General features: G+C 33.0%; 2 protein-coding genes across 13 annotated transcripts; one reads left to right on the top strand and one right to left on the bottom strand.

Moving 5' to 3' along the window:
* Nucleotides 1–5520: 5520 nt before the first annotated feature.
* Nucleotides 5521–9469, bottom strand: LOC118043824 (15-cis-phytoene desaturase, chloroplastic/chromoplastic). 12 transcript variants are annotated; one of them, XR_012169125.1, is made up of 7 exons: nt 9389–9469; nt 8959–9047; nt 8060–8105; nt 7223–7268; nt 6581–7036; nt 6112–6273; nt 5521–5817 (listed from the first exon to the last, which is right to left on the bottom strand). XR_012169125.1 is itself a non-coding variant. In XM_073407407.1 (6 exons), the coding sequence occupies exons 4-6, from the start codon at nt 7238–7240 to the stop codon at nt 5758–5760; spliced, it is 240 nt and encodes a 79-aa protein (XP_073263508.1). In that variant the 5' UTR covers nt 7241–7268; nt 8060–8105; nt 8959–9047; nt 9275–9410; the 3' UTR covers nt 5521–5757. The 12 variants fall into 12 exon arrangements, 2 of the variants coding, with proteins under 2 accessions (XP_073263508.1, XP_034907804.1); XR_012169124.1 differs by having other exon boundaries at nt 6581–7108; nt 9275–9410; XR_004686710.2 differs by having other exon boundaries at nt 9275–9410.
* A 10733-nt stretch (nt 9470–20202) lies between these two features.
* Nucleotides 20203–23327, top strand: LOC118043818 (transcription factor bHLH62). Its single transcript, XM_035051903.2, has 8 exons — nt 20203–21569; nt 21653–21865; nt 21965–22030; nt 22168–22236; nt 22331–22402; nt 22492–22716; nt 22810–22888; nt 22984–23327. The coding sequence occupies exons 1-8, from the start codon at nt 20631–20633 to the stop codon at nt 23019–23021; spliced, it is 1701 nt and encodes a 566-aa protein (XP_034907794.1). The 5' UTR covers nt 20203–20630; the 3' UTR covers nt 23022–23327.
* Nucleotides 23328–23883: the final 556 nt, after the last annotated feature.

The following is a 23883-nucleotide window of genomic DNA, read 5'->3' as shown; positions in this document are numbered from 1 at the left end:
AGTCAGATTTGTGTTTTTTTTTTTTAATATAAATGCATCACTAACTTGTTTTCTAGTAAAAAAATAACCATGAACAAAAAAACCCGTTATTTATTACACAATATTTTATTTTATTCACTACAAGATTTAACAGTTTTACCGACGGACTTTTTCCGTCGGCGTAAGACACATATTCCATCGGTAATTAATTTACCGACTAAATCACCGACGGAGAATTTTCATCGGTGAATCATTTGTCGGTAATTTTTTGTCCGTCGGTAATTCCATCGGTAATAATATTACCGACGGATTTACTGGCGGAATAGGCGCGTCGGTAAATTTTTTTTATTACCGATGGATTTACCAATGGATTTACCGACGGAAATTTCCGTCGGTAAAATCCGTCGGTAAATTATTTAAAAAACATTTAAAAAAAAAATTATTTTATAAAATTATAAAATAATTAAATTAACATAAATCAACATTGTATAATATATACTCAAAATGCTTGGAAAAAATAATAAGAAAATCAACTCAAACAAATTTGTAACAAAAAATAAAAACAAAAAAATTAATTCAACTAAAAAATTCATATGAAAAAAATGAATATGAAAAATTTAAAAATTCAATAAATAAATCAACTAAAAATTGATCTCATATGAAAAAAAAAAAAAAAACTCACAACAACATTTATACAATTATTAAGAACAAAATCAATTAAAATTAAATAAAAAACAAATATAGTGAAAAATCATGAAAAAAATAAGAAAAAGAAAGATCTTACCTTAATATACTTGCAAGTGAAGCTAAGGAAAAAACAATTCGTGAAGCATATTAATTAAAAAAAACTAAGAGGATAAAAGAAGAAGGAAGAAGAAGACATACCCGAGCATGGAGGAAAAGAGAAGGAGATGAGGAGAGAAAAGAAGAGAAAGAAATAGATATTGATGTTTTTTACATATAGTGAAGAAGAAGAAGAAGAAGAAGAAGAAGAAGAAGAAGTAGTAGAAGAAGAAGAAGAAGAAATAGAAGAAGAAGAAGAAGAAGAAGAAGAAGAAATGAGTCTGTTTCTTGTGAAATAAGCGGATTCAGGTTTTTTATTGGGGCGCGTTACCGACGGATTTACCGACGGATAATTGAATATTAATATTTTTTAATTATTCCGTCGGTAATTCCGTCGGTAATATTTAATTTAAATTTTCAATTTCATAAAAAGTTTTTAGAAACCGCCAAAAATTACCGATGATTTTTCAATCCGTCGGTGATTCCGTCTGTAATATTTAAATGAAAATTTTAAATCAATTGAATTTTTTCAGAAAACCGCCAAAACACGCCGATGAATTTTCAATCCGTCGGTGATTTTGTCCGTAAAGTAAAACGATTAAGTGCAATTGGAAGATGAACAGTTCTGGAGCTCTCTGTAAAATACCAACGGAAAAATTCCGTCGGTAATTCCCTTTGTAATTGACATGATGAACAGTGTTCACAGTTTACCAACGGATTTACCGACGGAATTCCGTTGGTAAAAAATGACACGTCATCTTTTTTTTTTTTTTTGCTTTGCTTTATTTTTTTTCCCACGGTAATTCCCTCGGTATATACCGAGGGAATCTTTTAGTCGGTAAAATCCCTCGGAAATATTTCCATCGGTAAAATCCCTCGGAAATTTACCGACGGAAATATTCCCTCGGTATTTCCGTTGGTATTTATTGATTTTCTGGTAGTGATTATCGAATGAAAATTTTTAAAAATATTTAGACGACGACATATTGGAACGATTTAAGCTGATCTTGGTTAACTCGTAAAATTTGTGACCTAGTTCATGAGATAGCGATAACCCCATAAAAAGATAACCAAAATAAATTATAGGAACAAGATAACCATATGGAAAGTTAATAAAAAAATATTATGAAGGCTAACTACCAATCAATCTAATATCGAAGGATGAATTTGCAAAAAAAAATTTAATTTGAAAAAAAATTATAAAACAATGACAAAAAAATCAAAATCAACAAGGGTTAAATCATCAAACACATGAACTAAGTCATGATAAAGGGATATCCCCAAAGAAAAAAAAATAAAAAAGAAAAATCGAACCACAATTATCAACCAACTCAATGTTAAAGAAGAAAATTAAAAGAAAAAATCAATTTTAAAAAAGAAAAAAAAAATCAACTTGATTCAGTTTGCCAAACCTATAAGACGAATCGTGAGACTGTGATAACCTTGTAAAAATAAAATTAAAAAAAAAATTATAAAGATAAATCCCCAAACCAACTTAATGTCTAAGGGAGAAACTGAAAGAAAAAATTCAATTAAAAAAACAAAAAAAAAAAGATCTAATCCAACTAGGGTTATCGTGTCAAACTCGCCACTTGGTTCATGGGATAAGGATAACCCCATGGAAAGTAAAGAAATCAAAAATTATAAAATTTAATCCCTAACAAACCCAATTTTAAAGGATTCAATTGTAGGGGAAAAAAAATTAAAATAGGACCAAAAAAAGGACCGAAATCAACTCGAGCCAACTTTTCAAACCTGTGACTTGGGTCATAAGGCTGCAATTATCTCATAGAAAGCAAATCAGCAAAAATCATGAAGCTCAATTCTCGATTAATCTAATGTTGAGGGATGAAATTGAAAAAAATCATTTGAAAAATGATCCAAAACAAAATCAGTAGCAATCAAAAGAATAATAACCATATCTGATATAAAAATAAAATGGCATGACACCTTGGGGAGATGAGAAAGAAAAAAACAAGAAAAAAGAATCTCCATGTGCCTCTAACCTCTATACATATTGCATCACTTGCAAGGGCTTGCTAAAACGCTTCTAACACCATCAAGTAAGGTGAAATTTGTACACTGAAGGAAGCCATGCACGCTACCGGAGAGCGTCAACTTCACATGGTGGCACGTACAATGCATGCGCCACCCTGTTTACCAGTGCTTCTTGACTCCAGTCCTTGTAGTTTGTTTCTGTTTAAAACCTGGTTCATCAAACCTAAATTGTTTTAAATCAATAAAATTAAACTTTATTTTGCAAAGCCGACTATAGAGTCTTTCCTTAACGACGCAAAATCCCTATACTTTGGCAACCAAAAAACTCTATTGAGTTCAACCCCAAATAAATTAAAAAAAAAATGATCAAATTGAAAAACAAAAAAATAAATGAAAAAGAAAATGGAACTGGCAGGCTAACTCAGTTCAATTAAATTTTTTGAAAAATTAAAACAATTTTTTTTTAAAATCAAAATCAGGTTAATTCTAGATTAAGTTTTTTAAAAACACAATCTGAGTCATTAACGAGCCTAAGATTAACCTGCCAAGCAGGTCCAAGTTTAATAAATGCGGTTATACTGATCAGCATTCTAGGGTTCTCATGGAGATTAATACATAAGCCACGTTAGAGACAAGAGAGGACAACAGCTCCTTTTTGTTAATTAGCCCATAGAGAAGGTGATCAAAGGTCATAAAAAAAAAGTAATTATATTCTATAAAAAAAATTGTCAATTAATTTCAACCCTATCAATAATTACATATTGTCACGGGGTAATTTTTCGCCCTTGAATAAACCTGTGCGGCAGCCTAGTCCCTCACTAGACTCAGCCTTTCCTCACCAATCCCACTCGTGTTTGCCTAGAAACTAAGCAAGCGGAATACACAAGTAGAATAGGATAATCAAAGTGCACAACAAGCTTTATAGGAACTCTTTCCCAATCTTTATTGATCTCGTAAACAAAGGAAGCTATACACAAATCTGTATGTGTGCTATGCACAAAGATTGCATGCTACACCAAGCTATCTCTAACTCGTACTCTACATGTTCTTGCATGTCTGAACGTGCCCCACGCATGCCTCCCTTCAACCAAGAGCTGCAACTAGTATTTATAGACAAGCATTTACAAGGCACAACTCCCATTCCTACTTTTAAGGAAGTAGTGGGACATTATCTCACCCATGAACATAGTGGCCCCATTATCTACCAAGTAGTGGGTAGTTTCCCCCCATGATCTCCCATGCTCTTAGTGGGTTGAGAGCAACCCCTGGTCAGCCCCCACGTTTTTAGCCCCCATGATCTTGGATATCCATAACTGCAACTAACCCACCTTCTACATGTCCACATGGCAGCCCCAACTGTCAATTCTTGCTGCGTCATCTGTTGAGTTTCTCGCATGCCTTGGACAATCCGTCGTCCAAGCTTCAGATCGTGCCAAGTCATGCCCCTGACTTGCACAAGCTGTTGCGCGTTTCCAAATTCGCATCTGTGTGCAGGCTTCCAATTCCTGCGCTGCCGAATTCGCATCTGTGTGTAGGATGCCACTGTTTGCGCTGCCGAATTCCGCGACAGACCCAGTTCTCATCAGCCTATCCCCCTGACGAGTTTTCCTGCTTGGCCTGGACAGTCCATCGTCCAGTCCATGTTCGTCAACAATCTGCGTTGCCGATTTTTCTTTGACGAACCTTCAGCTGCACAAATTTGCGCTGCTGATTTAACCCACTGTTGGCATGGCTGCCAGCACCTTCAAGCACTGTTTTGGACAGCCTGCCAAAGCGTGCACCTCGTGCACATTTAACACTGTTACACATATCCTCTTTTGCCTACAAGTTTGGATATAAATTTAGCAATTAATTTGTTATTTATTTACCTTTATCCTTTTTTCCTTTCCTTTTATTTATTCATTTATTATTTATTTTGCATAACAAAAAAATTAGAAAGGGAAAAATAAATTTTAAGGGTGTGTTTGTTTTCTGGAAAGTGGTTTCCAAGAAACCAGTTTCCAAACATTCATGTGTTTGTTTGCCATTAGAAAAATTGGTCAACGAAAAACACTTTCTGGTCAACGAAAAACTTTTTTCAGTCAAAGAAAAATTTGACTTAGTTTCCAGAAAAATATATTTTTTTGGGTGGAAAACACTTTCCAGAAGTTGTGAAAAATTTAGAAATATCATATTATTTGCTGATTATATCAAATTTGGTCCTTAAGCTTTTGATATATATATATATATATATATATATATTTGTTTTTCAATTTATATTCACTTTGGTCTTCATTTTTATAATTATTATTTACTTTTTTCTTATTATTTTTTAGTTTAAATTTTTTATCAATCAAATTTGATCTTCATTCTTTTGATTGTTACTTATTTTATTTGAAATAATTTATGAAATATTAATTATTATTATTATTTTAATTTTTTTATTTTTTTAGATTTGATTTCTATTATTTTGTTTATTATTTATTTTATTTGAAATAATTTATGAAATTATATTTTTTTTCAATTTCATTCTCATTCAACTTTTTAATTTGTAAGATTTGTTCCTCGTTATTTTAATAAACTTGAAAAAAATAAAATATTAATAAGTTATTTTCTAGCTCATTTTCCATGACATAACCAAACACTGAAAAAATATTTTTCAAATTATTTTTTCATTACACTACCAAACATTGAAAAAAATAATTTACTTTCCCAGAATTTACTTAAAAAAAAAAAAAACTATTTTCAATAAACAAACGGGGCTATAAGATTTGGAAGGAAAAAAAAAAAAGCTTGACTATGATCTAATAAAATAAATTAATTTTACATGTCATAAATAATTTTCTTTTCATGAAATGCAGTTATATTCAATGTATTAATATTCGCTTCATTTAAGAGCTTTACAAGATGTAACATGTATGAACAACTTCAAGTATAAAATTTTTCAAGCCACCTGCCCTGATTCTTTAGAAGATCCTCAGCAAATGCCAAAACAATGCCCCTCCAACTCCAGTGTTGTTAACTCATGGTTGCCTCAGTCAACTCTCTTTGCCCCCAAGCAACAAGCAACTCATAATCCTGCAGAATCCAATACATTTTATAAAACATTAGGCTTTAATGCTTCCCTACTCGTTTTTCATCATCCTTTCCATTCCTTTTGTTGATGCATGCATTCTTTCTCTTCTGGGTACAGTCAAGAACATAAACACAACCTTCCTATATATATATATAAATGTTTTTCGATTCTGTGCTGACAACAGTAACTATCTGGACAGCTTCAGCCATCCCCTAAATCGAACTTTTCGCAAGGCTGTAACGGCAAGTGGACATAACTGACAGCTTAAAAGAATATGTTAGTCCGACAGTGAGTACCTGTACAATTGCCTGCGCACAAAGCTTCCCTGATAGAACAGCACCTTCCATTGAAGCCAGGTACTTTTGTTTCGTGTAGTCACCAGATAGATAGAAACCCTCTATAGGTGATCTTTGCAAGGGACGGCAAGGTTCACAGTTGGGACCGTCTTGTAAACAGACCTGAGACATTCATTAGAAAGGTCTCAAGTGGGGAAATGAAGACTTGAGTACTGGTGTCATTCACCAATCAATAGCAGTGATATAAAGTTCTAACATAGGGTGCTGGATGACATTGTTACGTTTTTGCAGGAAAATAAAAGGTAAAATTACATGCCACTAAGTCCGTTATTCAACTTAAATGCATTTTCTGTCGCATGAGGGTAAAGAATCCGTCTTCCATCACCCACTGAGGACTTCAAACAGTGTTCATGATTTGCTTAATTGCGTTTAATGAAGTATTTCCAAATGCAAGGCTTTGTAGTCTAACCTTGGAGTTTTAACAACATGATACTTTACTATTTTTGTTTTGCTCTGATCTGTGGATATTTCATCAGGAAAAAGTTTTGCAAGTTCCCCCATTGCAGCATCAATAATCTCCGAGTCACTCCGTGAAATCCATTCTTCAGCAGGTGCAAAAACTAACTCCAGCATTGACTGCTTTGGGTCATAATATTCTTGCATCACCAGTAAATAATGAGTTAATGGTTACATTCAGTTTACTCTTTTTATGATTAGGGGAGGGGGGGCAGAGTTGGTCTCTGAAGATTTGATGATGAATAGGCATGTCAGTCCACCATAAATAAACAACTCCATCTCTGAATATCATCAATTGAAGTAATAAAACACACTCGTATACTTTCTCTGAATGGCGACATAACACTAGCAATTGTTAAAACTTCTAGCAAACAGCTGCCCAAAGCTTCATCAAACCCCAAATGGTATGCTGTTTTCCATTCATAATGGAACAAAGTGAGAGGATTCAACATTTAGATACTGCTACTTAAATTATGTCAATCTACATGAGAATATTACAAAACTCAGCATGTGTTTTTGTGTGTTTCATAACACATGTATATGCATGTGTCAGGTGTGAGTGAGTAAGAAAAAAACATTTTAATACAACTTTTACCTTACATGTCACAGACATGTCAGCATACACACTGAGAGGGGGACTTCTGCACAACATAAATGAGAGATGAAACGCGTCAGGCGATAGAGCATCTCTAATTTCAAAAAGAAAGAGAAGAAATATAATTACCAAAAAGAAGACAAACATGTAGTTGGATTGTAAAGGAAAGAAAAACTCTTCTTGAGTCTAGGGCAAAGAATGTATCGGAAGAGTTTGAACACTAAACTCCAAAATTCCAGTTGAAAATATGATTGAAGCTATCAGGAAAATTCTTCTGATGCCAATCATTAGAAAGTTTTACAATGGAATCTTACTTCAAAGAGCAATTCTATGAACCCTAACATCATTCTGTTGAAATAAAGAACAGAAGTAAAGACACATTTGCTAGCACCAATATCAATATCATTGTTGGTACTGTTAAATTCCCGTCTCAAAATTGTTACATGCAGAAGGCATCTTACCAAAATTGAAGTCAAATCAATGAATCAGTAAGTTATCACAAAATCATTAGCTTTGAAGTCGCTCAATCAGCAGAAGAGATGCATTAAGCATAATATGCTTTTGTGTGTGTGTGTGGTGTCTTATATGCAATAGAAATATAAGGTAAAACACGGACCTTAACTAAGAGTTTAAGTTGTCAGGTTGAGTGGTAACCAATTAGAACGCGAGGCCTCCTCAAGTTTCAAGTCTAGAGGACTCACTAGAGGTGTATAAGAGAATACAATATAAATTATTCTTGAAACCTCACTTATTAGCTTAAGATTTTGGCTTGACTGGTTTTTGACAATAAACATATGTTCTAAACAAATAAATTGATACAGAATGAAGATGCAGGACCTGCTGAAAAGTAGGTGATCATATGTTCTTCAGTTTCCTGTCAAACCTGCAATAAAGATAATTGTTAGAGGAACATCAGGCTTAGGTTTGAACTATTTAACAACAAGATGCGTCAACATACAGAGAGAGATATTGACTCCAACTTAAAGATTAAAGAGTGCCATAATAAAAAAAGTTAAAAAAATGTTGTGATACTTTTCTTGCAGAAGAAAGTGTTGTGAAATTGGGAAAAAATGATTGATGACACAATTATATGGCTGATAAGAATGTTCCCATTGAGCTGGTGCATAAGTAACACATATCAAGATCATTCTAACAAATGCAATACACTTACTTAGTTGTTAGTTGTTACTAGTTAGTGGGGAAGGGAAGCTAACTTGACCGCTAATGGAAGTTGCGGGGCTAATCGCCACCTTCTTGCATAATGCAAAAAGGTGCTACCACTTGCAGTAAACCATAGGTAGCCAAAGCTAGAAAGTTAACAAAGAAAGCTACTGACATCGTCTGCTCTCGGCTTCAAGAAGCATCAGCTTGAGTTGAAACTTCTGGACAACCCGTTTGGTGGTCACAAGAGATATCTACACAATTACCTTGTGTGGAGTGGACAGAGGGACAACAAATCTCAGAGTTTTGCCAGGTACTTTAAAAGCCACAAGTCAAATCTAAAAGTTAATCTAATCAGTATAATAAAAGTTGACAACCGCATATTGAGTGCAAGAACACAGCGTGTTTCTTCAGATTATTAACATTTGCATCATCAAGCTCAACAAGAAACCACGAATTATATGATGATGACAGGACAAGAAAAAATAATAAAATTAACAGATGAATAGAAAAATCAGAAAGCACAAGTATGTTGCCAGCTTGAGAGCAGGCTAAAAATAGAGCAGAATAGAAACCTTTCCACCTAGAACATCTCTTGCTTCAAGCAATACAGGCTTATGGCCTGCATCTGCCAAATATTTTACAGTAGATAAACCAGCCAAACCTGAAACACTAAGGAAATTTCTTAATCACACATTAACGATAAACATTTTTTTAATTCTAGAACTGCAGAATCTCTTAAGAGTGTATATACAAAATTTGTGAAATTACGAGCTCAATATTGTTAAATACGAGGAGAATATGTCAATGAATTTTTTTTATATAAATTGAAGTCTAAATTCTTAACCCACAAAATTTTATCATCCAAAGAGAAGGATAGAGTTTCATCACCTGCACCAGCAATGACAACCTTCAATGGTTTAGATGGAGAGAGAGAGAGAGAGAGAGAGAGAGAGAGAGAGAGGCAGAGAGATGGGACAAGAGAGAAGAGGCACTTCCACTTACCCTTTGAAATGGAAAGAAATTGGTCCAGACAAGAGTGAGAGGGAGAGTCGGAGAAGCAACTAGATAGACATTAGACAGTACCTGGTGGAGCTAAGAAACGGTTGATGTACTTTTTGTCCGTTAAGTATTAACAAAAACTAAAACATAAATGTGTCTCATTAAAAAAAAAAAAAAAAAGGTAAAAAAAACTGTGAAAAAAACTGTTAACTAAAATATTTGAATAATAATTTCTTATAATATAGTTATTTTTATTTTTTTTACTATTAAATTGATTAAAAACTCATGTCATAAACTTTAGTTTTAGATATATATTAAATATTTTTTTTGTTAAGGCGTGAGAGGATGAAAATATTAATGTTTTCCATACACAAAACTCAAACTTAAAATCTTGTTTTAAAAAAATAAATACAGAATGACTTGAATTAACAATCATTAATTATGTTAATTATGTGTTCTTTGTTTTGTCCATTCCTCCTGTTAAGTGTTTATGCCTTGTTAAAAATGTTCATGGACTTCAAACACTGAACGTCATAATTAAATTACACTCAAGCTGCACTTGCAAGTTCATGAACAGTTCCTAGCAGAGTTTAGCTCATGCTTGGGAAGTGAAGATGCCAGAAAAATAAGTCAAAGCTAAAGTGTGTTTGATATTGCGGTAGTTATTGTGGTTGTGATTTGAAAAAAATTATTTTTATAAAGAATATTTTTAGTTGAGGTTGGTTTGAAAAAATTGATATTTGGTTAAAACTGTGATTGAAATTGAGATTGGACAAAAAATAGTTTAATGTGTTTGGTTAAAAATGCTTTTGAAATTGAAGTTATATATATATATATATATATATTAATATTGATGGTTTTTAATTTAAATATTATAGATTTAACAATTGCTATTACATCATGAAATAAATAATATTTATATAAAATATTATTTATTTCATGATGTAATAGCAATTGTTAAATCTATAATATTTAAATTAAAAATTATTTATTATTCCATTAAACTATCTACAATTCCATCACTTATGAAATACATCCGACAAGGACTACAGTTTTCAAAAATTTCTTAAGAGCGCAACAACATCATGTAAAATATAATCAGGAATAAAATTGAGATTATAATCAATTTCTATAAATGCGGCATCATCAAGCGATCTCCGTCTAATTTATGTAGCCATTGAATAATGTTTAACACTAATTTTTTAAATAAAACATAATTAAAAATATTTTTTTTTATTTTGTTGGATCGGACCTGGTTCAATGTATTTTTAGCATTGAACCGGATCAGTCCGGCCAGAACACTATTCATGAGTTTTTTCATCACAAGAAGCAGCTCGTTGCTGCTTCTTGTAACCTATGGTTGTGCCATAGTTAATGGTGGAACCCATTAATATAAAATTATAGTAATAGCTTTACCAAATAATAATAATTATGTTCACTTGCAACTATAATACCAGACTGACCAAAAATTCAGCTTTCAAGGGAGCAAAGATGCCCAAGTTGCAAATGAATAAGCTAAGAAAGTCACCAAACAAGCTTTAGCAGGACTCTTTTCTCAATTCCAAAGTTTCTCTAACCTTTAGAAGTCCAAAGGACGGCCTTTGCTCCCCTGTTTCTCCACCATATCAGTAATTACTTCCAGTATTCTATCCTCTGACACCAGCTTTTGGAACATCAAAGCAACCTAGAAATATGAAAAAGGCTTTTCTTTCTAGATAAAGCTGAGACTGAGAAAATCTAGGTGAAGCCCACTTCTAGGTCAAATAATCTGCGACGTTCCCATTCTAGTTGAAGTTCATAGCCATCTACCATTGTGTGAAAGGCCAAAACTTTTCTGGCTCAAAAGTAGTAATCTGCAAATATCACTGTACACATAACCCAAGGATAGGAGTTTGACACGGCCCATATTGAAAGAAGATCACTACTTGTTTGTCGACGCGGTGAAAACTGCAGTTGAAGCTCTGGAAAGTTGAAACTATGGAGCAAATCGTGTAAATAAACAGCACTAACTGATTGCTTGAGGTGAAAATGGAACAAGAAGATGGAGTCCATGTCCATACATGAACTAAAATGTTGAAGTGAAGTGCATCTGCAATAAAAAAAAGACTGCAGACAGATGCATGCAGACACTTTGCCGCCCCATCCAGGCAAGCGAAGAGAAGAGAACTTTTAAGAAAACGAGGAATGCAGTCAATAAATGAAAGAGAACAGTCAAGAGTTGCTAAAGAGTATCGTTTCTTGCGAAATCAGTATAGTAAATTGATGTTGAACAAAATAGAGAGATTAAAGTGAAGTGTAAAAACCTAGAAATCCACTGGACTACCCTTGAAATCCATAAGAAATTAAGGCTCAGGAAATCCCCAAACAATGGCGCAAGGAAGAGACAGCAGCAGTCCCTTTTGCAGAGTTCTTGTTTTTCTCCAGAAGACTGCTTCTATATTCGTGTTCTTCCTCATTTTAGCAGTGGTTTCAGTTGAAAAAATAGGCCATGTCGTTAATTGTAGTGTAATAAAAAATGGAGGGAATCAAGGGAAAGGAGATTCTTGAAATTTAAAACAATAAAGCAAAGGTTTCATGCCTTAATCAGGCCTCAAACTTGTCAAATTTCTTGGACATCATCCTACACTTTCAAGTTCAAGACGTGTAATCAAGACCTCAACTCTATAAACATACAGAGTAGCAAATACAGAGTAGCAGCGTTTAATTTTGAGATAAACAGATGAGCAGAACAAGCTTAAATTATGATTTAGTTGAATAATGATATAAGATTTTCATTTAATAAAAAAAACTCAAGAATAAGTAAGATATATTTATCAATTATACTTTTATGAAATATAAATTGCCCCCACTTAATAAAAAAACTCCAAAGTATGAAACAAAAATTGTCTAAGAACTTATTTGTCGGACATGCATAAAAATATTAATACCTTAATCAGGCCTCAAACTTGTCAAATTTCATGGACATCATCCTACACTCTCAAGTTCAAAACGTGTAATCAAGACCTCAACTCCATACTAACATATAAAGTAGCAGTGTTTAATTACTACCTCGAGATAAATAGATGAGCAAAACCAACTTAAATTAATAGCTAGTTGAATAATGATATAAAGTTTTCATTTAATAACAAAAAATATTCAAGAATAAATAAGATATATTTCTCAATTATACTTTTATGAAATAAAAATTGTCCCCACTTAATAAAAAACTCCAAGTATCAAATGAAAATTGTCTAAGAACTTATTTGTCCGACATTCATAAATAATAATAATAATAATAATAATATATTTTTTAGATATTTTAAAAGATCTCATTTAGAGTTTTGTCCAAGACCCTATTTACCTTAAGTCGACTATGTATATAAAACAAAAACAATGACACAATATCACTTTATATTTTCTATTTTTATATTTCTCATAGATAGATTTATGTTATATTTATTTTAGATAGATTTATATAACTTCTCTACATTTGCTTTTTATCCCAGGACATTTACCAATTCCAAGTTCACAAAAACCAAAGTAATTCCATTAATTTAAGAATTTTAAAAAAACATCGAGCCAACTGGTGTCAACTTGGCACTCATGCTATTTTCATTACATTAATTAGCCATATGATGGAAAAGAAGAACCCCACTCTAAAATGGTAGTCTTTACTGCATCAAATTCCATTTCTGAAAACAGAAATAAGAGAAAAAGGAAAGAAGTCTGTCGATCAGAGGCCACTTTCTCTCCGAAAAGCAGCTAAGCTCGAAGGAAAACATGCATGTCTGTGTATGTGTGTGTGTGCCTTTGCAATACATCAATGGCTTGGACTGGACTTCAGTAGGTTGAAGAATGACTGAGCCCTTTTCTTCTCTAATATAAAGGCCCATAAACTAATCTTCAATTATAAAAAAAAAAAAAATTATTTGTTTTAAATTAATATATTTTTTAGTGTTTTCAGATTATTTTGATGTGATAATATCAAAAATAATTTTTTTAAAAAAAAAATCATTTTAATATATTTTCGAACAAAAAATACTTTAAAAAATAATCGCTATCATATTTTAAAACACGTGCGAAGTGTTATATCGTAATAACAAGTGCTTGCCTAGGCTGAAGGTTTTTGTTTTCTTTTTTATTTCAATCATCAAACACTGAAATCGAACTTTATACGTGCATTTTCGTTATAAATAGAGGCATTTTGGTATAAAATGTTCTCTTTTTTAATATTTTATGTTTAATCTTGAGAGTTTTGGTCAAAACATCAAGTTCTTTTAATAATTTATAAATTTCTAGGATATTTTAATGAGCATGATCAGAGCAAGTTTATTCATTTATTTATTTTTATTATCTCTTAAGAAATGGGAGAAAATTTATTAACATTTTGCTACAACGACGAGCAAGGGTAACAACCCCAAGCAACCAAGAAGGGAAAAGTCAAACATTTATAAAATAAAGACATGGCAGCCTTGAGGGACTCCACTCGCTTTCCTCGCTTATTATTATTATTTTTTTCCTTCACCATTTTTTCTCAGCTCTTGTGCAGGCAAGGAAGAGGTGACTTTAACACTTGAGGGCTTAGCTGCTGTGGTCAACTGCAAGTTCAATCTTTGTGAACGTTCCGGGTTCGAACCTCAAAGAGTACCCTTGTCACCCCCGTGGTGTCTTACCTATTCACTTGGCTTGCAAGATGTTCAGTGGGCCCGGGGATTAGTTGTGGTGCACGCAAGTTGGCCCGGACACCTCGGTTATCAAAAAAAAAAAAAAAGAGGTGACTTTATATATATATGACCACAAGAGGAGGGAGGGTAGCCGACTTGTCGGCTATATGCTTCCATGTAACAATCATCATCTTAACCTTAACCCCTACGTAATATTCCCTTGCAAAGGACAGCCCTCCCTCCGTCGTCTTCTTTATTTTAATATATTCCAAGAAATGAGATTATTTATTCAAGTTACAGTTATGCACAATCCATGTCTGCTCCTCCTTGGTCTTGTTTCGACTAAAAAATAAATACAGCATGCAGAAGACATCAGGGTGGAAAAGTCGGTTGCTATTGGACGAATCGGGCAATTATTAATGCATAGAGAAATGATTATTCAACACAGCAGCAAGAAATATCGCAATTTTGGATTTCACATTTCATATCTGCGACCTCTAATTATTGATGTAGTGTTCTTTACCGTGATATCAGTTTGATTAATTTTAAAAAACATTTAGATTTTATGATATGTCACACTTTAAAATCTAATATGTTAAGTTATTATAATTCTTAAACACGACATGTTTAATCTGAAACGTGATAATTATAGAACATCAATATAAAATTTACCCCTTGATTATTTTTTCATTAACATTTGCTTTGGGATAAGATGATATTTTTACCATGATATAAATATCTTTTAAAGATTGTGCGGGGTTTGTTTTGGTGATTGCATTTTGTTATACACAGTAAATTTACTAACATAACTCTTGGATAAAATAATCCAATGCTTTCTGCAAGGATATGTTTGTATTTTTATATTTTATAGAACAGTTGAATTACTACATTACCCTTATAATTTGAATTTTTTAGCCTTGGTTTCAGAGGCTTAGTTGTAATTTCACCATATCTTGTTTGTTAATATTGTTTAATCCCGAGGGAAATTTATGTTTTTGCACAAAAAAATAAAAAAAGTAGTTGACGTCTGCCTTGCACGCGTCAGTCACTCCACCACATTTTAAGAGTGCATGCAGCTTGCTCCAACGGTTGGAACTGTAATTCCAACATATTATTTGATTTGTCTTGGTATCCCCTTACTCTATGGGGGGCACGTGTAAGGTGATTCGGTGTGGTTGGGCTTAAAATTGCTTTTCTTTTCTTTCTTTCTTTTCCTTCTTTTTCTTCATCAGATTGCATACTAGCCATGCAAAATTTCATATCAACCCTTTAATTTATTTTTTCTTTTGATGCAGTCCATCTTCTCTTATTTTCACTTGTTTTATTTGCATTGATTATTTTTAATTGAATTTTATTTTTGATTTCATCCCTAGTTATTTTATTGTTTAATTTATTTTTAAATTCGCTCCTCATTCTTTTAATTTCTATTTGTTTTCTTTTGAATCATTTTCTTGATTAATTTGTTTTTATCCAATTTCACCCCTAGGCATTTATTTTCATGTAATTTCTATGTTAAATTTGGTCCTAATTCTTTTAATTACTATTTTTTAATCATTTTCTTAATGAATTTATTTTTTACAATTCCATCCCTATACTTTAATTTCATTTGTTTTTTTCCAAAACATTTAATATCATTTAATTCTTATGTCAAATTTAGTCCTAATTTTTTTAATTGCTATTTTTTTTCCATTCATTGTTTTTCTCAATTACATCCTTCAAATATTTGTTTGATTAAGAATTTTATTTTTTTATTTTTTTAGATCGAATTAGGTTTAGGAAGTTCACCTAGGTTTGCTTGGTCCCCCTTTTTTTTATGCTAATGTTTTCTTTTTTTTAAAAAAAAAGTTTATCTCTTTTATTTTTCCGGTTAGGTTAGTATTTGATTATTTAATAATCCAATTAGGCTTGAGGGTGATTTTTTTATTGTTTGTTTTTTTAGTTTATTTATTTTTGTTATGTTCTTCATTAATATTTAAATTGCTAATTTAACTAATGGCATGAGATTTGATTTTTTCTTAATCTACCACTTTTTTTTGTATTAAAAATAAAATTAATTCGGACCTCGGCAACAACATGTCTCGTAATTTTCTACCCATCATTAACCATCCTGCCCCATATGATTTCTTTCAAGCTTTTGTTGGAAGAGACTTCCTCAGGCAGAATTAATTAACATTAAACCTAGCACAAACGATAAATAACACTGCAAAGTGTCAGATATATTAGTTTTTATTGGGGATTAAAAAACAAATTCATCTCGAAACTTGAACCCATTGACCAATTGAGAAGCAAAACTTGGCCCCGAGGAGTATTAAAATTTTGGTCAAAATAGTAGAAGAAGATGCATATGAATGTGTGTCCTCAATGATTGAAGGTCACGTTAGTTCTAAGATTTGTAAAATCTTATTCAGCCTCCCTTGCCGACATTGAGTGCATTGAGAAGCATCTTTCGTGTTTCAAAGAAATGGATACTTGTATTTTATGAATTGTTAGCATTTGAAAAGAGAGAGAGATACTTTGATCGAGTTTTGTGTTGTTTCTCTTCAATTTTCTTTTGTTTAAGTGTTATCTTATATGGTTGCATTCATTGTTGAATCGAGAGTTAAAAGTGCTTCGAGAGCTAGAATTTAGAGTATAGCCTGTTATTATTGTTATTAAATTGGAGAATACTTTAGAGCTAGCTAGGTAGCTTTTGGATGATATGTCTGGAATAATTACTTAATTTATAAGCTATATGAATGGATTTGTTCATTTAGCAAGGTAGGCTATTAATTAGGCATGTAACTTGTTAGAAGCATCGTATTTAAACTCGGCCTAACTCAGTAAATCAATTTGGTATCCTACAAATCTGATCAAATTAAAAAAGAAGTTAAATAAGAATCAATCTATTAAATTCATGACCCGGGTCTTAGATTGAGTCATAGATCAAACCGTAACCAGATTAAAGAAATTCATCTTTCGATCATGTAAAACCACCTTGCCTAAATATAAAAACTAAACTCCTCTTGGTTATATAGGGTTATCTTGCCCATGTATAAAGGCATTTAACTATCTAGTATATAAGAAAACACCTTACCCAAGCATAAAGATTATATCCCTCCATTATAATAAGCCACTTTTCCAAGTTTAAAAGGCACCCATGTTGCTTAACCTCTTTTTAGAAAAGCCCTCTCCATGATGACACGTCTCCCCTTAACAAGACCTGTCCCTTTTTAGTGGATTTTCCATGCAACCCCTTTCATGGGACTTGATAACATGTCTCTTTTTTATAAGGCCAAACATTTTATTTTCCCTTGATAGAATGGTTGTTCATTCCATCTTAGTGGACTAGTCATTCGTTCCTTTTTTATGGACTAGTCATCCGAGTATTCAAACTTATTAGTCATCCTTCATCAAAAAACTGGTCATGCATCCTTTTAGACTGACATTACATCTCTCTTTAGTAGGATGGTTATAACTAGGAATGAGAATAAAATGTCTTTCTAGTTTGATAGATGATTGTCTTTATATCCACTTTGGTACAATATACATGACATCAATCCACTAAAAAAAAAAACTTTTTGTAGTTAACATCATTTCAAAGCAATGTATATGTAATATCTCTCAGCTACATATTATGTTGTCAATTGATATTATTGTTATTTTAATGGCTTCTCTTTTTACTAGATTTTTCTCTCGTATTAATATATTAGTATGGGATGAAATGACATTGGGCTGTTATACTTCTAAATCTAGGTATGATTTTATCACCAAAATTATTTATTCTACGGATAGAAATGCTCACTAGTATGCAATTAGAAAATTACAACTTCTATAAAAATTGAGATTCTTCCTTCAACACTTAGAATGACAGTGTATTTCTATTAATGTGTAGAAATAGTGGTATGTTTGTCTTTTCTATGTGTGATAGACGTGGGTGTTAAAAAACAATCTTACATACTCTATGTGATTGTATATGGGCAAAAATTCTTTACTAGCAAATATATGATATTACAAAAAAATTTAGGTTTTTTTTTTCACTAACATGAGAAAGGATCGACTTTATACTCGTATGTTTTGTGCTGGCATTCAATGGCACTAGCATCAGCCTCTTTTTTTTTTTTAATATATTAAGCAATCTAGTGTATTTCATAGTTAAGAGGTTATTTGAGGCTTTATCATTTATTCTTATTATCGGATTGTATTTGATATCTCTATTTCTGGTGACAAATTGTTTTTACCTTATTAGGTCTCATGAAAAATTCCCCTCATTGAAATTTATTATGGTTAATATCGATGATCGTTTTGTAGTAGCTAATATTAGAAATAAGTTTAGTGGTTATAAAAGTGTGCTTTCATCAACCCATTAGAGTTTATAAAACGATAAGTTTGTCTATAAAAAGGAAATTCTCATGAATTTACCTATTTCAACATAAATAATATATATTATTTACCTAACTTGATTGCATAGACAAATTTAGTCTTAATGGATCTCCAAACACTTGTTGTAAAAAAAAAAAATTAGCATGCTCAAGCATCAATTATCACCGTAGAAAAACATTTATATGAATAAAAAAGGTACTTAGTGATGAAGTTGTGAAAACTTTAGAACTTAAGTGGTATTTTCATGACCTACCTTTTAGGCTAAAGTGTGTAGACTTTTTGTTTAGGCTTCATGTTTCTTACAACACAAGTCTCCTATTAGAATAAAAGACTTTGTGATGTTTAAATCAGTAAATTTATGAGAAGAAAATAATATATATAAAGATAAATAATGTGAGGAGTAGGAAAAAAAATATGTACAAGGAGTAAGAGTCATATGAGTTACAAATGACTTTTGCTTACCCAACTTAGCTTTTTATTTTATTTTATAACTAGAGTTATTTATAGACCTTGATCACACCAACTTGTCTCATGGTGAGTGACGCTGCAATACCTTGTGCTGCCTAGAGTGCTTGTTGTGCTTATGCAAATTGCTAGAGTTGTTTTTTTTTAGTTAATTTCTGTGCACAGTCACTTTGCACCCCTAGGGAGGAAAAGAAAATGTCAAAGTACTGCATCCTTTTGATTAAGAAAAGAGAAAGAAAGAAAAGGGAAAACCCCTAAAAAAAGATAGCAATATTTAAAATTATTCCAGATCTGAAGACTACCATCCTTTCACATTAGATCCAAACAGCTCCTAACAACCACACACAGAACAAAAACAATAAAGATATCACCTAAAGTAATCAATCATAATTAATAACCTATACATAAAAGCATCTTAAAAAAACCCTCTTCCATCCCTTTTCCCTCTGCATTAATCATTGGTGATTAACACCCTATGGACAACAAAACAGTGGAGGTGTTCTGTGCCAGCAGAAAGCCACACCCACCTTCCTCTCTGCAGCATAAAAATCAAGGCTTTTTGCTGCTCTCCCTCGCTCAAATCCCTTTTGAGTTGAGTTCAACTCGGACAAAAACATTGAAAATTCAATAAATAGATGACACAGGCAATGCCTAGCCTGACGTTCGAGGCCCGGCAACCCCACCTCCGATCCCCTCCCGTCTTCACTGGAGTTCTAGCCAGAGATTAGTGTGTTCTTGCTTAATGGTGCGCGCAGACTAGATTTTAATTCAAGAGATGATAATGCCAGCATCTTACATCTAATATATGACAAAACAACCATGAACGTGCTCAAATAAATAGTAATATTTACCATCACTGTAGTTTTTTTATTTTATTTTTCATAATGGATGCATAGTAAAATAATATCTATAGACCTAGCTTGATTTCTAACCCAATTCAAGGCTCAAATCTCGAGTTATGCAAGTTAACTCACGGATTAACAAGTGCTAATTGAGGTTTTGAATATATTTTTAAAAATATTTTTTTTTTTTTTACAATATTGTTTCGGTAAAATAAAATTTAGATAATGTTTAGTATTATAGTGCAGAATATTTTTTATTTGAAAATACAATAAGATTTATTTTTATTTTTAAAATCGACACATCAAAATTAAAAAAAAAATACTAAAATATTTTTTCAACTTAAACATGTTTTTAAAATACATAAATTTTTTTTTTACTAATCCATACAAAACTGGACTTGAACTACGTTTATAGTGGATTTAGAAATACAGTAACCTTGAAATCATAATGTTTTCAATAATTTCTTTCTTTTTTATATAGAAAAAAGGTCAAACAGACATTTCCTTTATCTTTCTTGCTTCCTCTCCACTTTCCTCCACAAGCACTCTACTTTTCTCTCTGCTTTTTTGAGCTCATCCCCACCGCATTCTTTCTCCTTGCCACTTTTTTTTTCTCTGTTTTTTTTCCATACTTCTGAATTGAGTAACCTTCAAGAACTCTTCTTATCATCATTACATGTCCTTTTAACTCCAATCTACTTAACCTTCGCTTCTTTATATGTCCGAAAGCATAGCAACACACCTCCCTCAAGATAGATTTTTTTGTTTTGTTTTGTTTTGTCAGGCAAATTAATTTCCACTCCTCTGTAAGTTTTCTTTCTTGGTTCTTAGTTTCGACTCTAATTCTTCATCTGGGTCCTCTAAACTTTTCTGAGATTCCCTTCAGTTTCTCATCTCTTGCTGTCAAGATAATTGCTTGTTGTTTTCTTTCCTCTCATGGAAAAAGACAAGTTGTTTATGGGCGAGGGAGCCAACACAGCAGCTTCCATTTGGAATTCTTGCAGTTTTGGAATGGAAATGCAAACCGACGAGCTGAATTGCAGTTCAGGGCAACTTGCCAATTGCTTTCTCAATCCCAATTGGGACAACTTATTGGATCAGAGCGATCCCTTTGAGTCTGCTTTGAGCTCCATTGTCTCATCTCCAGTGGCATCCAGTGCCAATGCCAACGTTATTTCTAATGCTGGCGTTGGTGGTGACAGTGTTTTGATCAGAGAACTTATTGGAAGACTAGGAAACATTTGCAATTCCGGCGAGATGTCGCCACAATCCTACATTAACAACCATAACAACAACAGCACTAACACTTCTTGTTATAGTACCCCATTGAATTCCCCTCCAAAGCTGAGTATTTCAATGATGGATTCACAGATGAGAGGAAATCTGCCAATTCTTGGAAACAGCTTCGTAAACCATCCAAGTTTAGCACCATTTGCTGCTGACCCTGGATTTGTAGAGAGGGCTGCTCGATATTCTTGCTTTGGAAGCAACAATCTTGGAGGCATAAATGGACAATTCGGATTGAATGAATCGGAATTGATTAATAGGATGATGCCACGAGTAGAACCTGGTAAGCTGTCGAGAGTTTCGAGTAACAATTCAATGAAGGTCGCTGGATCGCAAGCAAATGTTCAAGAAAGCAATAAGAGTTCACCCCAGGATGGGAATTTGAATTCTGATAAGAAATTCAGTCGGTTGTCAAGACCTTCAACACCAGAGAATGGAGATTCCAGGGAGGAATCTTCAGTGTCCGAGCAGATCCCGGGTGGGGAATTGAGCGTGAAATCCCAGAATGATGCCAATTCCAGGAAAAGAAAATCAATTCCCAGAGGAAAAGCCAAAGAAACTCCCTCTGCCTCTGTTTCTGATGTCAAGGTAATGTACATAATTCTGTTTCTTTGTGCAGACCTCTGCTGCGATTTACTTGAGGAAACTAATGATTGAGCTTCATTTCTCAGGTTGCAGCAGAGAATGATGAATCGAGCGCCAAAAAAAGCAAATCAGAGGAAACTAATGGAAGTGACAAGGATTCAGCAATGGCCATGGAAGAAGAAAATGGAAATCAGAAACAGAAAAAGGACAATTCAAACCCGCCAGAGCCACCAAAGGACTATATCCATGTCAGGGCCAGAAGGGGTCAGGCTACAGATAGCCACAGTCTTGCTGAAAGAGTACGGATTGATCAAACTTTGTTCTGTCATCTGTTATTCGGACACTGATAGATTTGTATTAACATGTCCTTGAATTTTTTGCCCTTCTTGAATGGCCAGGTTAGGAGAGAAAAAATCAGCGAAAGAATGAAGTTTCTTCAGGATCTTGTTCCTGGATGCAATAAGGTGTTTATAACATGCTAAATTTGTGGGGTTTTATTTATTTATTTATTTATTATAAAGCACCTTTCCTGCAATGAAATTATAGAAATTAGATGGGGTAAAATCTTCTAAATTTTGGCTTGAATGTTGCTGATTTGCAGGTTACTGGGAAAGCAGTGATGCTTGATGAGATTATAAACTATGTGCAGTCATTGCAGCGCCAGGTTGAGGTAATATTCAAGTCTGCATAATTCCCTCCTTAAATTTAATGTTTAATTGGTCAATTTCTGATTGGATTTTATCACTTGCTGATGCCATTTGCAGTTTCTGTCAATGAAGCTGGCAACTGTGAACCCGAAGATGGAAATTAACATGGAAAGTTTCTTGTCCAAGGATGTAAGTTGATCTTTCAACCTGTTCTGTGTCTGTGACAACCAGTCTGAACTTTCATGTCTAATGATCACTGCATTCAATTCATGTTGCAGATTTTCCAATCCCGTGGATCCATGCCTCATGGTCTTTATCCATTAGATTCGTCGACGCCGGCATTCCCTTATGGTTACCAATCCCAGCAAGGGTTAGCCCTACAAGATGGCATGTCCAGGAATGCAGAATCCCAGTTCTCTATGAACCCACTAAATGCTGCGTTGCGGCGAAGCTCGAGTATGCAGCTGCCTGCCCTTGATGGCTTTGGTGATGCTTCTCATCAGGTAATCGAAAAGGAAACATTGCTGATAATCCCCATGAATTTTGGATGCCCTACACCTGCATGTTCTCATCACAGCTAGAATTTTGTTCTTCAGGCCTCAGCAATGTGGCAAGATGATCTTCAAAGTGTTGTGCAGATGGGATATGGTCAGAATCAGCAGCAGGACTTTCAAGGTAAGCAGAATTTCAAGAAAAGTCTGGTTAGGTATCAAGTTTTGGTAGCTTTTTCAGAGTCCAAAAAACTGAAATCCATAAATTGTATGATGCAGGCTCAGTGCCACCAACTCAGATGAAAATTGAGCTATGATTTAACCAATAAACAGTCATTGATTCCACTGAAGAGGTCTGCCTCAGAATGTACAGCCAGGTTCCAGTTTGCATCATCACTCTTTAGCAAGGAGAAAGACAACTTACTCATCATCTATATATTTATATATTTATGTTTTTTCAGTGATTTAAGCAACTGATTCTTTGGAGAGTTCTTATACAGAGCTCCTTACAATGTAAAATCTAGAACTAATTGCAGTCATTGGTGCTATCCAACTATTTATTCTACAATTTAGCCTATAATTTCATTTAATGTGTAACAAATTAAGGTGTGTTGGAGGTTTGAGAGGGTTTTTTTTTTTTTTTTTTGTAAGCTTTTTTTTCTCCAACTTTGTGTATTATACCTTACCATTGAGAAATATCATCAAATATTCATTCAGTTGACACAAACTCCCATCAAGCCTGGCTTTGCTTGGTATGCCGGTCTAGAATCCGGTTCGAGATGGGTTTTATAAAAATATAAAGTAATTGATCTAATTTGATATGATAAAAATATGAACGAGTTTTGGATCCAATCAAAACCTTTTTAACTTCTTAAAAAACTTTATTTTTTTTAATTCCATATTGTTTTTATATTATTATTCATTTCTTCTTTAATAATGTTTTTTTCTCAACCTATTATAGGTAATATATATCTCACATGTTTGAACTTTGAAGAGTTAATTATAGCTTAGTGTTTAACAAAATTAATTAATCAATTAGCTCTTTATAGTTTCAAAAATTATTATTATTTAATCCTTATATTTTAAGATTTGTTAACAAATCAGTCCCTTGGTCAATTTCATTTTAATTTAAAAAATTATTATTTATTCCCTATATTTTAATAGTATAAGGACTAATTA

Source organism: Populus alba, chromosome 2 (assembly GCF_005239225.2).
Source record: "Populus alba chromosome 2, ASM523922v2, whole genome shotgun sequence".
NCBI classification, from domain to species: domain Eukaryota; kingdom Viridiplantae; phylum Streptophyta; class Magnoliopsida; order Malpighiales; family Salicaceae; genus Populus; species Populus alba.
This window is presented reverse-complemented; position numbering and strand designations above follow the sequence as displayed.